We start from the raw sequence: 16869 nt of genomic DNA, 5'->3' as shown, positions 1-16869 counted from the left end.
TGCAGCCCTATTGAACAGACTATGGCTGACAAAAGAGCCCAGTGTCTAAAATACAGAAAAACAGGACAGATACTGTATTACATTAACAGACAATCTGTTAACGCATAGACACATACACACTCACAGAAACACAGCAATGATTACATTAGCCAAGGCAGAGTTTGTTATATTTGTATTGTAGGTAATGCCACTGTATCCATAACACGCTCATTATGAGAGCAGGGAAAACATGTTAAGAACAGGAGGACAAACGGCTGTGCTCCATGAAGGGAGGGTCTTACAGTCTACAGTCATGAAGGTGGTGAGTTTACCAGTCCTGCTATTTAAATAGTACGCTTAGATCAAAAATAATTGGTGCATGGCTTTCCCAATGCAATCATTAGCAAATGTTGTAACGCCCACTTGTTTTTTCATATTTGCTAAAAGCAGCCTTTTGCAGGAAAGATGAGGGAAGGACGTTCATATTAACAGTGTTAGCCTGTGGGATTTGATCACCCCGACAGGGCCCTCCTGGGGTGAGAGAAAAATCAAGATCAGGATTAAAATCTAAATTTAAATTAGATCAAACTTAATTAATTATTTAAACGTGGTGCCGACTGACCTCTGTTCTTTACGTTTGGTCTCTATGGTTACCCTAGTCTACAGGGATAGCACTGTTCAGTGCATATTCCTGGTTCTCACTTCTTTTTCACCTTTTCCCAGGAGAGTGCATTTACGTAGTCACGTTGTGCCTCTTCACTTTTACACTGGGGGTCAGAGTTCATACGGTAAGGCATTCCATTGGCGGTATGCGCCGGCCTGTGCCTTTACCGTGGACTTCTGGTAGAACTGCTCGGGTCTTGATAGATTGAGTGGGGAAGTTCATGAGATATTTCTTCACTTGTTGATGAAGGTACATGGGGTCTAAATGCCCTTTAGGCTGTGTGGGCTTCAAGAGATTCTTTAAAGTCACATAAGCAATGTGATTGTTTTAATGATTGTTAAGAGATTATAGATCGCATTAACATCACATTTGAGTTCTGTTCATAGAAGCATTGTAGGCATTTTAATCGAAATACATTCAACAATATGTTTAACCAGATTGTAAAATGAGAGTTAAAGGTTACTTTCACATTTGAATAGGATAACACCTTTCTGTCTGTGTTAATGTTTAACTGTTGTACTTTACGTTTACAGTCAAATATTTGGAAGTTTTCTTGGTGGTGCAGCAGGGGGGCACTTCTTACCTTTTCATAAAGAAAACAACAAAAGTGAAGCAAGCATTTCCTTCACAGGAGCTTCTCATGTAAACATACTTTTAAATGTGCGCATGCCCACGTTACAAAATAATTACCATAACAGTAGGCACTTAAAACGGCAGTGTTGTCGACTCAGGTCTCTGCCAACAGGTATTCTGAGCAAGTGAAGATTTCATTTCATTTCATTTCAAACCTTCATTTAACAAGATTGGTCCCATTGAGATCATAGATCTCTTTTTCAAGGGAGACCTGCAGGATATAGGTTCCACATGAAACATAAAACAATAAAGGACATTATACATTATATTTACAGGATACATTTACATAGTTATAGATATTTACAAGTGCCCATAGTATCAACAAGCATTTCATTTAGCCTAGCTTTAAAAACATGCAGAGGAATGAGATTGCTCAGTTTCAATTCTTGCTGAAGATTGTTCCAAGCAAGTGGAGCTGCGCACATAAAAGCTGTCTTACCTAAGACAGTCCTTGCTCTTGGCACATCTAACAATACTACATCATGCGATCTCAGACAATAGCTGCTTGCAACTCTCTGTGTTATCAGAGAGCAGATATAATATGGGAGTTTACCCAACAAAGCTTTATAAATAAACGTGTACCAATGACTGAGCCTCTTTACAGTAAGTGATGGCAAACCTGCCTTGGCATACAGGGTGCAGTGATGAGTAAGTGCTTACAATTTGTGACAAATCTCAGTGCACTGTGATAGGCGGCATCTAACTTGTTCAGGCAATAGGCAGGTGCATTCATGTACAACAAATCACCATAGCCCAGCACAGGTCAAAAGGTCACAGTGACTAGCCTTTTCCTGGCCTCAAGCGAGAAACAGGACTTGTTTCTGAAAAAGAAACCTAGCCTAACCCTCAGCTTTTTAAGCAGGTTATTGACATGAAGTTTAAAAGTAAGACAATCATCAAGCCAGATACCTAGGTATTTATAACAGGTAACCACTTCAAGTACTTGTCCTTGCATAGTAACAATATCCAAAACAGGCTCTGGTGTCTTTTTAGCTTTAGAAATAGCATTACCTTGGTTTTCTCAACATTTAAAAGAAGCTTAAGTTCAGAGAGCTGAGTCTGAATAATGTTAAAAACAGCCTGTAATTTAACACCAGCCTCCTGAATGGAGGGACCTGCACAGTACAGTAAGATGACCACTGACAGCACTTTTATCCAATGGTAGTTTGGCTAGTCGCTAACTTTATAAATGGTATTTGGAAGATTTATTTTGTTCATTTGAATCCACATTAGCATTAGGAGCAGCTACTCTTGCTTGGGGTGTAGACAGTGCAGTGTACAGTGGATTTTCCTCTGAAAACTGCTTGCTGCAATAAAACCAAAACACTAAGCTGAAAGACACACACTTGAAAAGAAGTGCAGTCTGGTGATCATTTGTCGCTTTGTCCCTATGAGTGACCCCATTCACATTACATACTGTATAGTCATATACATATATAATCATCCGTTGTTATTCTAAAAAAGATTGATTATAGCCAGCTTTTTCTGTTTGAATATTATATGTGTCTATCCTATAATACCTTCACAGCCCTAAAGTTTGTATTTTAATGTTTTTAATATTAGTTGATACTGATTCAGATATCTGATGGATTTCAGGCTAGTCATGGCCAATCCCAGCCAATATGAATCTAATGCCTCCCTACCTCACGACGGCAGTGATTCAGCCTGAAGCTTTCCACCACTGTCCACTTCCCATTAATGCTGGTATTCCCAGGATTGAAAGAATAGACAGCAGTGAGTGCAGGGCTCATCAGTGGATGTGAAGATAGTTGATAGTTGCTTTAATTAGTGAATGGTTGTGAGTGTACTTGTCGTTCTTCAGATATGTGTGTGTGTAGTTGTTGTTAATTAGCTGCAGTTTGTTAAGGGCTTCAAAATGTGTCCTCTTCCACCATGCATGCAAAAAGCAGTAAAGTAGTTCCAAGTCGATTTTGATTGTGGCTTTTGAAATCTAGTAGCTGGTACTCTGTGTTTTACTCATTCAATTAGGATGTTACTTTCGTTGTTGTGGTGCACTTTTAGAGACCAGGGTCATGTAGTTTCTCTCGGTGCCTCGGGCCCACTCAGAAGCATTTATACAGAAACACATTCAGTATTCATTTATCTTCATGTCTTCATTTGGCTGGTTCAAAGCCAGCCACCACTGCATAAAGAAGGCAATCACAAGAGAATCTTTTTCAGGTGGAGTTGAAGTTGAAATATGGCCTGTGCTCTGAGTTAAGCCTGCAGCTCAGCTTTCAGCCGCTGGATCTCATAAAGCTGAATCCTTCTATTTCCTGTTGCATATCTGGTTACAGGGAGTGAGAAAAGGAAAATCATTCTTTTTTACCAAAATATAGAATGCAAACAATGTTCCACAAGTTTCAGTATTAGTAATGCAGCACTAGTTCAGTTTAGGTTTAGAGAAATAAGAAACCAGTGATGACCATTATGCTACTGTTATCATATGAGCGTGGCTCTAGGGATGGATACTGTATTTGGAATTCAGTCTCCAGATGATGAATCATACTGACTTCTGGTGATCGGTAAGTGATCATAAATAGATCACTTAACCAAAGTTAACATCGCATTAACCTATTACATTTGAGTTATTTTCATAGAAGCATTGCAGGGATTTTAATCGAAGTACATTCAACAATATGTTTAACCAGACACTCAGTATGTCCATACAGGGGGAATCTTAATTTGTTTGCCACGGTACCTCACTATAAATGCACTTCTGGAGATATGGAAAATGTGCCCCACGTATTCCAATAACAAAGCTTCTGTTCCCATGTTGCTGAGTGTATCTCTGTAAGTTGCTAATCATGCTCCAGTAAAAAAGAAAATGAAAAGAGACAAAAACACAACAAATAAAACACAAATGTATTGAAGATAATGGGAGCTTTTAGCATCTTCATGCGCCACCTAGCTAATAACAAAAACTAAAAGAGCCCCTGCTGTAGTAGTGCAGACATTTGCAATGCATCTGCTTTAGAGAACCCAGATTGTATAACTACATGCATGCAACAGCACATCACGCACCTTATTTCGCTGGATGGGATATTATCCATCACACCAGTGTTATTGTGAACACCACTGGCAAATGCTTCACCCAAGCCCCTTTCAATCCCCCCACCGTGACCTCAATATTTTATATTCACAAACCTCCATTTGCAACACGTTCTCACTCCCAACCCATCACATGTTGACGGACGGTCAGGGCCCCTCCCCGTCACTCTATTACGGACAGGGTACCCCTTGAGAGTCAGTTGTCAACGGGCAGGGCGTCCCATAGACCTTCATAGACCTCCCATAGCGTTGATAATAGACGCCATGAGAACGCTCCCCGACGGTCGGTTGTTATTGTTAATATTAATATAATAATGATTTATTTTGTAATAGTCACACTCGATTTCGGCGATTTTCTTGTTGCCCCAGCTGGTCGACACCTCTTTTAGCAGAAACAAAGGCTACATTAATGTCTTAAATCGATGTTAATCCATGTGTGTGGTTGTGATTGCCAGGACACGCAATCATTTACAAACTCTTCAACTACAACCCTAATTATATTTAAAAACAGTTTAGAAGGCCTCACGAAATACTTTAATGTACATTTAAATTTAAATGTGAAGTAATGTGGTGATTGACATTATTCACCCACGGATCTATGGGTTGGGGTATTGTTCCGCACGGACATTTTAGTTAACCAGACTTCCTGTTGATGTGAAATCCGAAAACATTTTAAAAAAATAAAATAATACTTTATTCCGAGTTTGCTTCCTTTTCTCTTTGGAGGTCATCACATAAAGGCATTGTAATACACGGTTCGGCTGCATTACATATTACATATCTGCCGTAGTTCTCTATTTATAGAGCCCTGATGAGAAGACTTCTGGACAAACAGGAGAACTGCTGCCAACACTGAATACGTGACGTGGATCATAAATATATCAGCAATTAAACAAAATCTTCAATTTCTCTTCACACAATACGTCTCCTTGCAGTATCAACACTAATTCGGCTGACTTTTATATTTGATCCAATTGGTATATTGGTATATTTACACCATAAGGGTGCACAGCTGATAGAAAGGGACACCTGGTGGTTAAAGCACGTTATTGAAATGTATTATTTTTATTATTAGATATTAATAGGAGACACAGACAGACAAACTAATACGGCTTTATTTAAACATTAAAGAATACTTTAGGTTAAGGTCTTATTTTGAATAAGAAAAAAACTTTGGGAGTATAAATATTAAGCCTGACAAAGTACTAATATATTGCTTTCCTGCTATGTTATACTGTATGTTGAAGCACTTATTTTAACTGATATTATGTATTATACTCTTATATAAGATGTATGTAGATCAGCGACGTGCAGTCAGGGGAGGCAGAGCCTCACCTGTCATACTCATAGACTGGCCATACTACAATGCAACGGAAAAACAACTAAAGAAAAACTAAATAGTAATAATAATCAAATGTCTCCACTGATCTGTGTTGTAAATGTGATTTATGTTTGATTCCAATCGCTTTTTATAGTCAAAATCAGCAAATTTGCCGAGCTCCGCTACAACTACATGGGAGCGATGAGGAGTGAGGTAGGGACGAGCTCTGCCTCTCGTAAACCCACAGTAACTTGCTGGAGCGCGGGCATTAATTTAGCGCGGGCACTTATTTTATGGGCGCGCTCAAGCCAGTTACTGTGTGGTGAGGTGAGGCACAGATGAGCTCTGCCTCACCTCAAAATGCCTCACCTCAAAGAAACTGTCTGGAAAGCGGGCACTAAGCGCATGCCTGCACCATCTCACTGTAGGTCACCAATGTAATGTTTGTAGATCCCTTTATTACATTTATCCTCGCCATCCATAGTCTCTAAATAACTTATTTCACGTATATATGATATTTAGGCTCGCCGTACAACGGCAATGAAAAAAGCACCAGGGGAGGCAGCCATAACCTCTGCTGCACTGAAAGGGGCGCAAGTGAGCCCACAGGTTCTTGTTGCTACTGTTATTCTACGCAGAGACGGTAGACCAGACGCAAACAACAAACTAGACTTTTGAAACTAGAGGAAGATAAGGAGGACTTTTACAAAAAAGTAATAGAGATTGTTGTCCAGAAGGAAAGCATGGACTTCATCTTCAAGTCAAGGTAAGACCACATTGGTAATGAAAATCGGATCTTACTAAGAAAGAACAATCCAATATTTAGATTGTGGGTATCCTTTTGTTGAACGGTCTGTTTAAAATGAATCGAAACATCAGACCAAAAAAGCTTTTGAAAATAACAGAATATTTCGATTAAGGTCAGAATATAATATTTGTAAATCTGACTCTGAAAGAGTCAGTGCCTCACCAGCCATGAACCTCACCGCACGTCACTGATGTAGATAGAATAAGAAATGTGCAGAATACGACAGTTTAATGGTGGAGGTATACACACATATTGATAGATGTCTTGTAATGCACTGTTGAGGAACCTGCGACCCAAGTTTTTAATCTCCGGCCTTGTCAGGTATTGAACAATCAATAAATAAAGAACACAGAATTATTCAATATAAAACACAGAATTTGTGTGATTATACTAAATGATTTACAAATAAACACTGCTGCATATTTACAACTGTAACACATGCTGATGTAACGCAAATGTTCCAACATGGGATCAATAAAGTATATCTTATCTTAAGCTGATCGATGGCTACTGCCATATTTGCTAAATGTGCATCTGAACCTTGACAAGTGCATGTTTCAGGCTTATCAATTAATGTAATGTAATGTAATGTTATCAATTAACAACAGGAGGGGTCACAGACATAAGACCAGCTGTTAAATAAAGCTCTTCTGACCTTAGCTGGCATGTGTGTATATATATATTAATGCTGCCCATTATGGGCACAAACAATTTTCACCCATTTATGAATTATATGTTTTAAATGTGAGTGTTTCCTATCCCCTAAACCTCCAGGGATGTACACAGTTTAATACTGGCAACTTCTTATTATGGGAAATACGAAAACGTCTTTTAAAACTACAACTCCCAGTAGAGACGTGCCATAGATAGAGAACATGTTGCGAAACAGAATAGCCAGCATGTGTAGTTCTGGGGACGGGGTGGGGGAGGGGGGGACGGGGTGGACCCGTTCAAATCCAGTTTTGGACAGTCTGCCGTGGTTCCATCCCATTTCAAGTGCTGTTCGACGCTCGGCGTAACCCTCGGAGCACACTCTCCAATCACAGAGCTTGAGGACTATCACGGGGTTTGTCAAGCGAAGCCGAGAGAATACTTACTTCCGGGTGTAAAATTCTCTAAAGCAACTACTATGAGCTGCTCCGACCCTTGGTCCTGACGGACTCCAACTTGTGTTTATTAATCAAACAAATAAATACACACAAGGATAATGATGTGTTATTGTTGAGTAAATAACAGTGTGTGGTTTAGAAAAGAATACAAAATTAGAAGGAAAAAACGATGAAACAATACAGATTTCAGTATTCTGAGCCCCTACTCTCCCCCTAACTGACGGCAACAAACGTCCTACATTATTCAATTAAAATAAAGAAGTAAAAACTATAAGTGTGGCTTGACATTGAGTTAGAAAAAGGTTGATAAACGCTGTGTGAATGGATCTGCGGAGAGCATTTAGCCGCGATCCCAACGTGTCTATTACCAACGTTCAGGGAGCTCCATGCAAGTCAATGGAACGCCCTGCCCGTTGAAAAGTGACTCTCAAGGGGTACCCTGTCCGTAATAGCGTGACGGGGAGGGGCCCTGACCGACGTCAACATGTGACGGGTTGGGAGTGAGAACGTGTTGCCATTTGCCACATGAGTAAGAGCTGCTAGCTAATGGTCTCTCCTGTGTGTAAATGTTGCTGATGCTCATAATTAGGCTTGCCATTGAATGAGATGAATGGCAGACAGTACGGCTCTTCTTTTTCAGATAATGACAAAATCTCAAGTCCGGGAGTAAATAAGTGGTCTCAACCACTCACCAACAGCTGACCTCCGTCTACCTCTCATCTGAGCAGACGGCACTGAGGGAAGCTCCCTGACTCCATTGAAGAGTGCATTCATACCATCGATTAGAAAGACTGAACAGAATAGCAGGTTAGATAAGTCGCCATGGGAAACACATTCATCTTTTGTGTGAGGAGAAACTTTGCATTCTGTGTGTGTGCTTATTACTGCAGGACCACTCAAATGGTGCTCTGTGGTTGCACATAAGTCAACAACTTTGTGATCCATATTTAGTTTCTTGACTTTCTTTCTTTAATTTTCTCTTACTATATTAAATGTTGGAAAACAAACACAAGGCAAACTATCCTTGTGAAATCTTTCTTGGATTTTGACTAGTGGACGACCTCCGTCACTGTTTTTCTTAGTCTTAAACTGCATTTTCCTCACCTGACTCTCTGTATCATTTGATGTGGTTAAAGTGTAGAGGGGAGATCATAAGAGTTATGTGCTGATGCTTCTCTTATCCCTCTCATTCAAAAGGCCACATAATAGTCCTAGCTTTCTAGCTGTTTTTTGCTATCCTTCATGCGGCTCAGAATATTTCCGGTTTCATTAGAGACACTAAAAGCTCTCTGCTGGAGGAGTGTGTAAGAACTATCTTTTTTCTCCTTGTGGTAATCAGGTTATACAATACATGCTGCTTAGACCTCTGAAGCTTGATGACATCTGTCTAAAATGTCAAATATGTGTAAAACAGATAACGGATGTAAGCTCTATTGTTATATTTGTGAGAGAAAGGCAGAGAACTCATAGTAGGAGGTGAGAGGGGATGTGGAGCCTTCATCAGCTGATCGGGTGTCATGGGTGAAGAAAGAAAAGATAGAAAAATCAATCCAATAAAGAGGATGGCTGCAGGCTGTGGATCAGGGGAATAGAGGATCAAACCTTCATACAGCAGCTCCTCTCAGGGAGTGATGGGGCTGGGATCTGATCTCAGATCTGTGAACACTGATGCTGTTGCTGCTATTCTATATTCTTCTAACTGTTTTATCTCAATACTTAGTGACTTCTTTATCCTCTGCAGAATTCACATCCAAACCAATGAGTTCCCCCACACGGAAAGAAAGTATACGAACATATATGCCAATATATGGCAAATATATGCAGAATTTATGCTGCATATATGTCATATTCAGGTTCATATATGTGCATATATGTGGATTAATAGGAGATATATGTGTCATATATAGCTCATATATTTCCACATATATGCCAAAGTCAGGTTCATATATTTGCATATATCTCCTACATAATGCCTCATATATAGCTCATATATCTGTCTTTTTGCATATATGTCATACAGAATGCCTACATATATATAGGTCTTTGCAAGGTAATGTGGTAATGTGCATATTATTCCAAAGTTCTATATAACTACATGAATTAATCATTGTACTTATTTCCATTCAATGCAGATTGAGGTTTGCGGATTGCCCAAGACAATTCAATGTATAAAGACAATATTGTTTGATTACGGTATGTTTTATTGTATGAAGCAACATTTTTAGTTTAGTTATTTCACCCAGGACCGGAACCGGATGTTTATATCCGCTCGACGTCAGCTGATCAGTTTAAGATTAGTAAATTATTAAATATTTGATAATTGTACATTATTGTTAAAAAACACATAATCTGAACCACAAGTTTTCACTAAATGTTACCTTTAATTGTTTACGTTTTTTAATATTATTAGAGAATAATAGAGACATTCGCTGCAGAATGTGACGTCATAGAAAAGCGCCACTCACAACGAGCGCGCATTCATGACGTCATCCCCCTGTTTATGTGCACGTGCTGCCAGAGTGCCCGCTCTTTCAAATTCCAACCGCTCGCGGATACAGGAAAACACAACAGACAGAACAAACATACAAATTAAATTACATTAATGTCACCATGTGCACGTTTGCCTTGGTGGAGTGGACAGAAGGTAGAGACAAGGGACTTAGGAGCATTCTGCCGATTGACTGTGTTCGAGATTTTCATGAAGAGAATTACTTGAATGGCGACGAAAAAACTATGCACATATATGTTTTACATATATGTGCATTTATGTGAAACCTATATGTGCAACCTATATGTGCATATACACTGCACCCATATATGTACATATATGTGTGTGCTTATATGTACATATATGTTTATATATGTACATATATGTTCAGAGACATATATGTACATATATGTTTATATATGTACATATATGTTCAGAGACATATATGTAGGGGTCCAATTTCAGATATGTCACATATATGTTAAACATATATGTGACATATATTAAAAATATAGAGGTTCATATTAGTGCTGTCTAAATTATCGCGTTAACGGCGGTAATTAATTTTTTGAATTAATTGCATTAAAATATGTAACGCATTTAACGCATGTGCAGAATGGCCCGCCCCATACGTGCCACCAGTGGCAGCGCCAGGGTATGGCTGGGGTAGGCTACACCAGAAATGGCTTAGCCCTACCATGAAAAATGATGTTAAAGTAAGCAAAATAAAGTCTGCCAACTCGCGCGGAGTAAATTGCACAGACAGCAGTTAGTAAGATTGATTTCAGTAGCCACGGTTTTGAAAACGTTTGTCACGTAGTGATCGTCTTCTCAATAGAACATCTTTGATAATGTCTTCTGGCCAATCAGAATCAAGATAACGGCGTGGTGTTGTTGCAGGAAGTCCCGACGGAGAATACTTTTGCTGTAGTACAGGGGTGCACATAACTGGTACGCAGGTTATGTGCGTAATCTGAAATGCGTACCGTCACTTGTGTCACAAAGCGCATTTGCGTACCGACGTACTTGTGAAGCTTTTCCAGAAGGCGGTTAGATCACCGGACGACAGAGTCGGTCTCCGTGTGCACAGACAGGGCTGCTGTTAACGTCGGTCTGTACAACGAAATTGTGCCAAAACTATGCCAACTAGAGATGGGCGAGTCATGATTCATCCGGATCATTAACCCGGATCCTAGTAATGAGCCGGTCGTGACGAGTCTCCCTCTCGATTAACCCGAGTCCTTTGAGTCCTACACCTGATGTGACGTAACAATTAAAACTATAAATTGCGTCACTCTTTACTCTCTTTATAACGTGTACAATCACATTACAACGTTGTTGTATCCAGAGATCCAGCAGACTCGTCGCCATGCACGAATCAACAGCAAATTCAGCCCCTCCTCCGGCTCCCGCGAGAGTCCCGTGAGCCGTGAGTGAGCCGTGAGTCGTTGGACTCGCGGGAGCCGTGAGTGAGCCGTGAGCCGTGAGTGAGCCGTGAGCCGTGAGTCCGCAAATCTCTGAGTCTGCTGCGACTCGTCGAGGGAGCCGTGGGACTCGCGGGAGCCGTGGGACTCGCGGGAGCCGTGCGAGCCGGAGGAGGGGCTGAGTCTGCTGTAGATTCGTGCATGGGGACGAGTCTGCTGGATCTCTGGATCTGCTGCCTGCTATATGTTACGGCTCTGAGTCCTCGTAGGCTACTGGTCTCTCTCGATCATTGACCTGGATTCACGGATCCCGCGATTTTTCCGGCTCTAAATTAAGTTTCAGTGTAGACTTCTAACAAAATGGTCATGTTGTGCAACAGTCTCCTGTAATAATATCTGCATTTCCAATAAGGATCTTACTTGGAAACTCGTTTATTTTGAACATGGCACACAAAAAGAAACAAATGATAGAAAATTGCAAAACAGTTAGAATATATAAAATGTAATTATACAATTATTATTATTATTATTATTATTATTATTATTAAATGAAAACACAATTGTGCAAAATTAGCTTAAGTACAGGAACATATTAAAATAACTATATACATATAATGCAAAACACTTATTTTTGAAAATGCACACACACACACATGTTTTATTAAAGCAAAAGACACTGTGTAGCGGAGGTTAATGTAACGTTAGTTTAATATGCTGGTTAAATGCAACAACTTTTCGGTTTCACCGGTAGGATTTCTACGGTCTTGGTCATGCTGACTCATATGACTCAAATGACTCGTATGATCCGGATCTCTTCAATGATTGACTCAGAAGACTCCGAGTCCATAAAATGATCCGGATTTGCCATCTCTAACGCCAACCGGCTGCGGAGGGAGACTCCCCCCCTTCACTGGAGAACTGCGCTAAAACAGCTGATCACAACGTTCACACTCTGTGGTCACCAAGTACTCCACTAGCGCGCCCCCCGTCGACTTTCCTGAAGTACTCCCCCGTTGATAGAAATCAACACGTAATGAATTAAGACCCCACGGTTTGATGATTGATAGGTGTGTGGGTTGTCTTTCATTTTGACACGCAGACAAATGTTATAATAAACATAGATACTGTATGTTAAATGGATATATCCGCCTTCTTTCATTTATCTTTCCATTCCCACAACAATATACATCAATAAATGGCATATTTTGGACATAGTTCGAATGGTGATTAATCATGATTAATTAATTTTTAAGCTGTGATTAATCTGATTAAAAATTGTAATCGTTTGACAGCCCTAGTTCATATATATTCCTTCCATGTGGGCCTAGATGATATCTGACATATATGTACATGTTGTTAAGTTACAGTAGGCAAAGGTTATTAGGAAGAAATGGGTTTGTTCGAGATTCCCAGTCTTATCAACAATGACCTCCTGAGTAAAGATTGTCTTTCTCTGTTTGGTATTACTCTTCATTAGGCAAGAAATAAATCATATTACTTTACCAAAAAATAACTATTTACAATTAGTTTTACAAGTGACACAGTGTAAACCTTTTGTATACTGATTATTTTCTTATTGAATACAGGTCTTTAGTGCAATCATAGAGGAAAATAAATATTTCCATATATACACACTTTCTAAATTGCATAGTAGGTATGTGCTTGATATCTGTTAAGATGTTGTAATTGTGTACTACAATTCCTTGATATAATCCTAAAGTTTTCCTCATCTGGTCATCCGAGCAACCCTCTTGGTTGTCATGGTTTTTAATTGGATTTACGATGTCTTCCACCAGGTTTCTCCCTATAATGTTGTTAATTAGTCTTCACAGGCTGTTGTGAAGCCCTGGTGAAAACATGAATATAGCCTGAGTAGACCACTGCTCACTCACCTGGACGGTGTTTGTCTGATCTGAAAGTGTGTGTGTTCATGGTCAATAAGGACCATTTATAATCAATGGAGCTCCATGGCTCCGTTAAGCACTGTGAACTCCAGATCCTTTCACTTTGTATTGGCTGCTTGTAATTTGGGGATTTAGAAATGTAATCTTTTCCCCAGCGTTTCCCTGGATTAGACCAACAGTGAAACCCCTCAACATGTAATATTGGCTAAATGTATCAAACAGTCACAGCAGTTTGAGCGAGGTTCCTCAGCTCCACGGTGACCCAGGAACAGAGCATAAACAGCACCTCTTTACAGCCCCCGCTGCACTGCCATCACAATCAGCCTCCTCTGTTCACACGTCAGCGCCCCCTCCCCTCAATCCACCTCCTTATTACAGACACAGTGGGCTGTGATTTCACTGTTTACTGCCAAACCCCCTGCAAAGCAACAGAGAGCAGAGGAGACACAACACTGATAAATAGTCTGTTCCCATGTTTTGTCTTCACCCCCCCCTACCTGAAAGTGGATCTCACAAACAGTGAAGCAGTGTCTGCAGTCTGGATGCACAGACCGGAATCATGAATCACTTTGTTAGAAAAAGTTGATTTCATAAAAACACTACTGCATTAAACTCCCAATACATACTGTACATATATACATACAGATATATACTTACAATACTTTCTTTGACAACTAATCAGTACTATGCATAGCGGGACAATTACCAACAAAATTGGTCACTTTCAAAAGTGTTGGAGACATGTCCCCAGCGTCCCCATTATAAATTCAATGTACTTCTTATCTTAAATGACGCCAGTATAAAAAACGTAATTGATCCATATGTTTCACTGGCTTGACTCGACTCCCTTTTGGTACCAGTTCCTATCCTTTTATTGGCAACCAATTAGAAGAACGTATTTACTTTGTCAATTGTACGGTGTAGTTTACAGCGTAGTTTCCCGGGCTGGCACGACAATAAAATAGTAATGTCCGGTTTGTGCACAATAAAATATTCTCTTCCACCATCAGTGCTCGGCAGTGTTTAACTCCTACTTTGTACTATTCACATCTTTTGCTAATGAAAAACCAAAACAGAGCAAGCCATGCTGAGTGGAGCAGTGAGGCCTGATCCAGACATAGTCTGCACGTAATGAGAAGCGGTGCACATCTGAAATCAAATACAAACAGCAGAGAAAAAAAGTGCCCTACAGTTGTCACTTAGGAATCCCATTTCTGAGTAAGATTTATATTGAAGATAAGAAGTTTGAGAAATGAACCCATTTTAATGTAAATGAACTGTTGAAAAGAGTGGAAGTATTAACAGAGGCAAATAAAACGTTTTAAAATAATGGCTTCAAAGATGAATGGGTACATGTGAGGTCATCCGTTACCGTACATTAAAGCAATCAATTCCATATCCATCGTTCAAAGAAAAGACCTGAGCATGCAGCAGCCCCCCCTCTGCAGCCAGAGAGCCAGCTTCAATACCTTTAGTTCAAATAAGAAAGTGTTTAGAGATGAATTATATGACCTCCTTTATGTCTCTTTGTAGGCAATCTACAAGATGGTGTCCTCTGTCATGAAGATGCCTGAGGACGAGTCGACACCTGAGAAGAGGACGGAGAAGATCTTCAAGCAGATGGACACCAACAGAGACGGTAACTTTAAATACAAAGACTTTAAAATTCTCTTCAGTATTTCTACGGACACGCATACAAATCATTTGAATAACCTGATGGAATTGGTTTATTGATGGGTTTTAGTCAAATGGAACAACACAGACTTTAAACTTGCAAATGCATCGGACAGCTTGGTTAGCTGGCCAGCAGCTGTTATGTGAACAAAGTGTGTCTCTCAGAAGTGTTTGTTATATATACAGTCTATAGTGGTAACTCTCAGTCTGCATGTGTTGAGAATGTGAGGTCGCTCAATGAGTTCCTGCCTTGTGTTCTTCAGGTAAGCTGTCTCTGGAGGAGTTCATCAAAGGAGCGAAGAGCGACCCCTCCATCGTGCGCCTGCTGCAGTGTGACCCCAGCAGCGCCGGGCAGTTCTAACTGAGGCTCCACTCCACCTGTGAGGCTCACACATCCTCCGTGTATCAAATTCAGCCGTGTTGCCTTCAATTCTTATTCAAAAAAATCCTCACATGCCAAACAGGCACTTTGTGAAAATATCCAAACTCTCACACAACTGGTGTTATCCCAAACATATGCACTGTTTTTAAAAGATCATACTATTTCACACACTAGTTCATAAACAGTGTTTGAAAATGTTTTTCTTTAAAAATAGATGCTAACAAGGGGTGAGTATTTGATATAACAATCATAAGGGTTATGTCAAGTTTGAATTTCACTGGAATCTTTGAAAAGGTGGTGAGAGTTACTGCTGCTGTTCAGGTTTCAGAAAGTGCATCAGTAGGAAGGCTGAGTGGAGAGGAACAGGAACAGTGCAGGAGTTTTTCTCCCACGAAGGGAAGATGTTCTGAGGCAGCGTGCAGGATGTGGGACGGCTCCTCCACCGTGTCACGCTGTGTGACTGTTTCTGTTCCGTGGATGGATAAGAGAGACTTTGTAGGAGCTGGAGGTGGCGTGCAGGATTTGTGAAATACCGTCTACTCTTAAAATGTGAACTAATATGAATAAGCTGGTAAAGGTGCAGCTAGTCTGAATGGCTTTGTATACTGCAGGGTAGCTGGTGGATTTACTCCAGGTGGAACTAAAGTCTGATTCAACACTTGATTAGATTTACCATCATTCATCCACATCTGTGAAGTAACTAATACATGTAGTGGAGTAGAAGTACACAGTTTACCTTTGAACTGTAGTGGAGTAGAAGTACAAGGTAGCTAAACATTTCAATACTCAAGTAAAGTACAAGTACCTCAAAAGTGTACTTAAGTATACAGTACTTGAGTAAATGTACTTAGTTAGTTAGTCATTTTGGTGATATTGGGGGTGAGATGCCTCGCAGCGCTCTGACTGACCCCCCTCTCCCCGCAGAGCTTCTTTGGAGAATCCAAATGCCCTTAACTCTCCTCTCCGGAGCAGACTGATGATGAAGAATGACAAGCTGATGACGATGAAGAAGACGAGCCTTCACTGCACTGAGGACATCAAAGAGGGGCACAGGAGCCCAATTCTCCAGCTGACCCCTGAGCTGTTTATCCAAACCCTCCAGACCCCCACCCGGACAGAAACTGATGACCCCCCCCCCATCAAGTTATCACACCCCACTGATTGTAGTTACCCAGGTTCCCTCAGTCCTCCTATAGGCACGTCCTGAGTATAACGAAGGTCCACAGTAGGTTGTACATATACAGTATAAACTGGAGTGTCTGTATCAGTGTCTTTACTCTCTGTGCCCCAGCCTCTGTCACTCTGTGTGTGTCATAGAGTGTGTGTGTGTGCATGAGAGAGAGAGAGAGAGAGAGAGAGAGAGAGAGAGAGAGAGAGAGAGAGAGAGAGAGAAGAGAGAGAGAGAGAGAGAGAGAGAGATCGAGAGAGATAG

At 40.4% G+C, this 16869-nt stretch overlaps 1 protein-coding gene across 4 annotated transcripts in view; it reads left to right on the top strand.

Annotated features, from left to right (window-relative positions):
• LOC117556919 (neurocalcin-delta A) overlaps window positions 1–16823 on the top strand; it is a 115750-nt gene extending 98927 nt beyond the window's left edge. For all 4 annotated transcript variants that reach the window (XM_034232517.1, XM_034232518.1, XM_034232519.1 and 1 more), the window contains 3 exons: window positions 14915–15020; window positions 15319–15435; window positions 16362–16823. In XM_034232517.1, coding sequence (XP_034088408.1) covers window positions 14915–15020; window positions 15319–15416 — 204 coding nt within the window. In that variant the 3' untranslated portion in view covers window positions 15417–15435; window positions 16362–16823. The remainder of the gene's footprint in view (window positions 1–14914; window positions 15021–15318; window positions 15436–16361) is intronic.
• The last annotated feature ends 46 nt before the right edge of the window (window positions 16824–16869 follow it).

The sequence above is a fragment of the Gymnodraco acuticeps genome, unplaced genomic scaffold (assembly GCF_902827175.1).
Source record: "Gymnodraco acuticeps unplaced genomic scaffold, fGymAcu1.1, whole genome shotgun sequence".
Taxonomy (NCBI): Eukaryota; Metazoa; Chordata; class Actinopteri; order Perciformes; family Bathydraconidae; genus Gymnodraco; species Gymnodraco acuticeps.
Note: the sequence above shows the minus strand (reverse complement) of the source record. Positions and strands in the feature narration are given on the sequence as shown.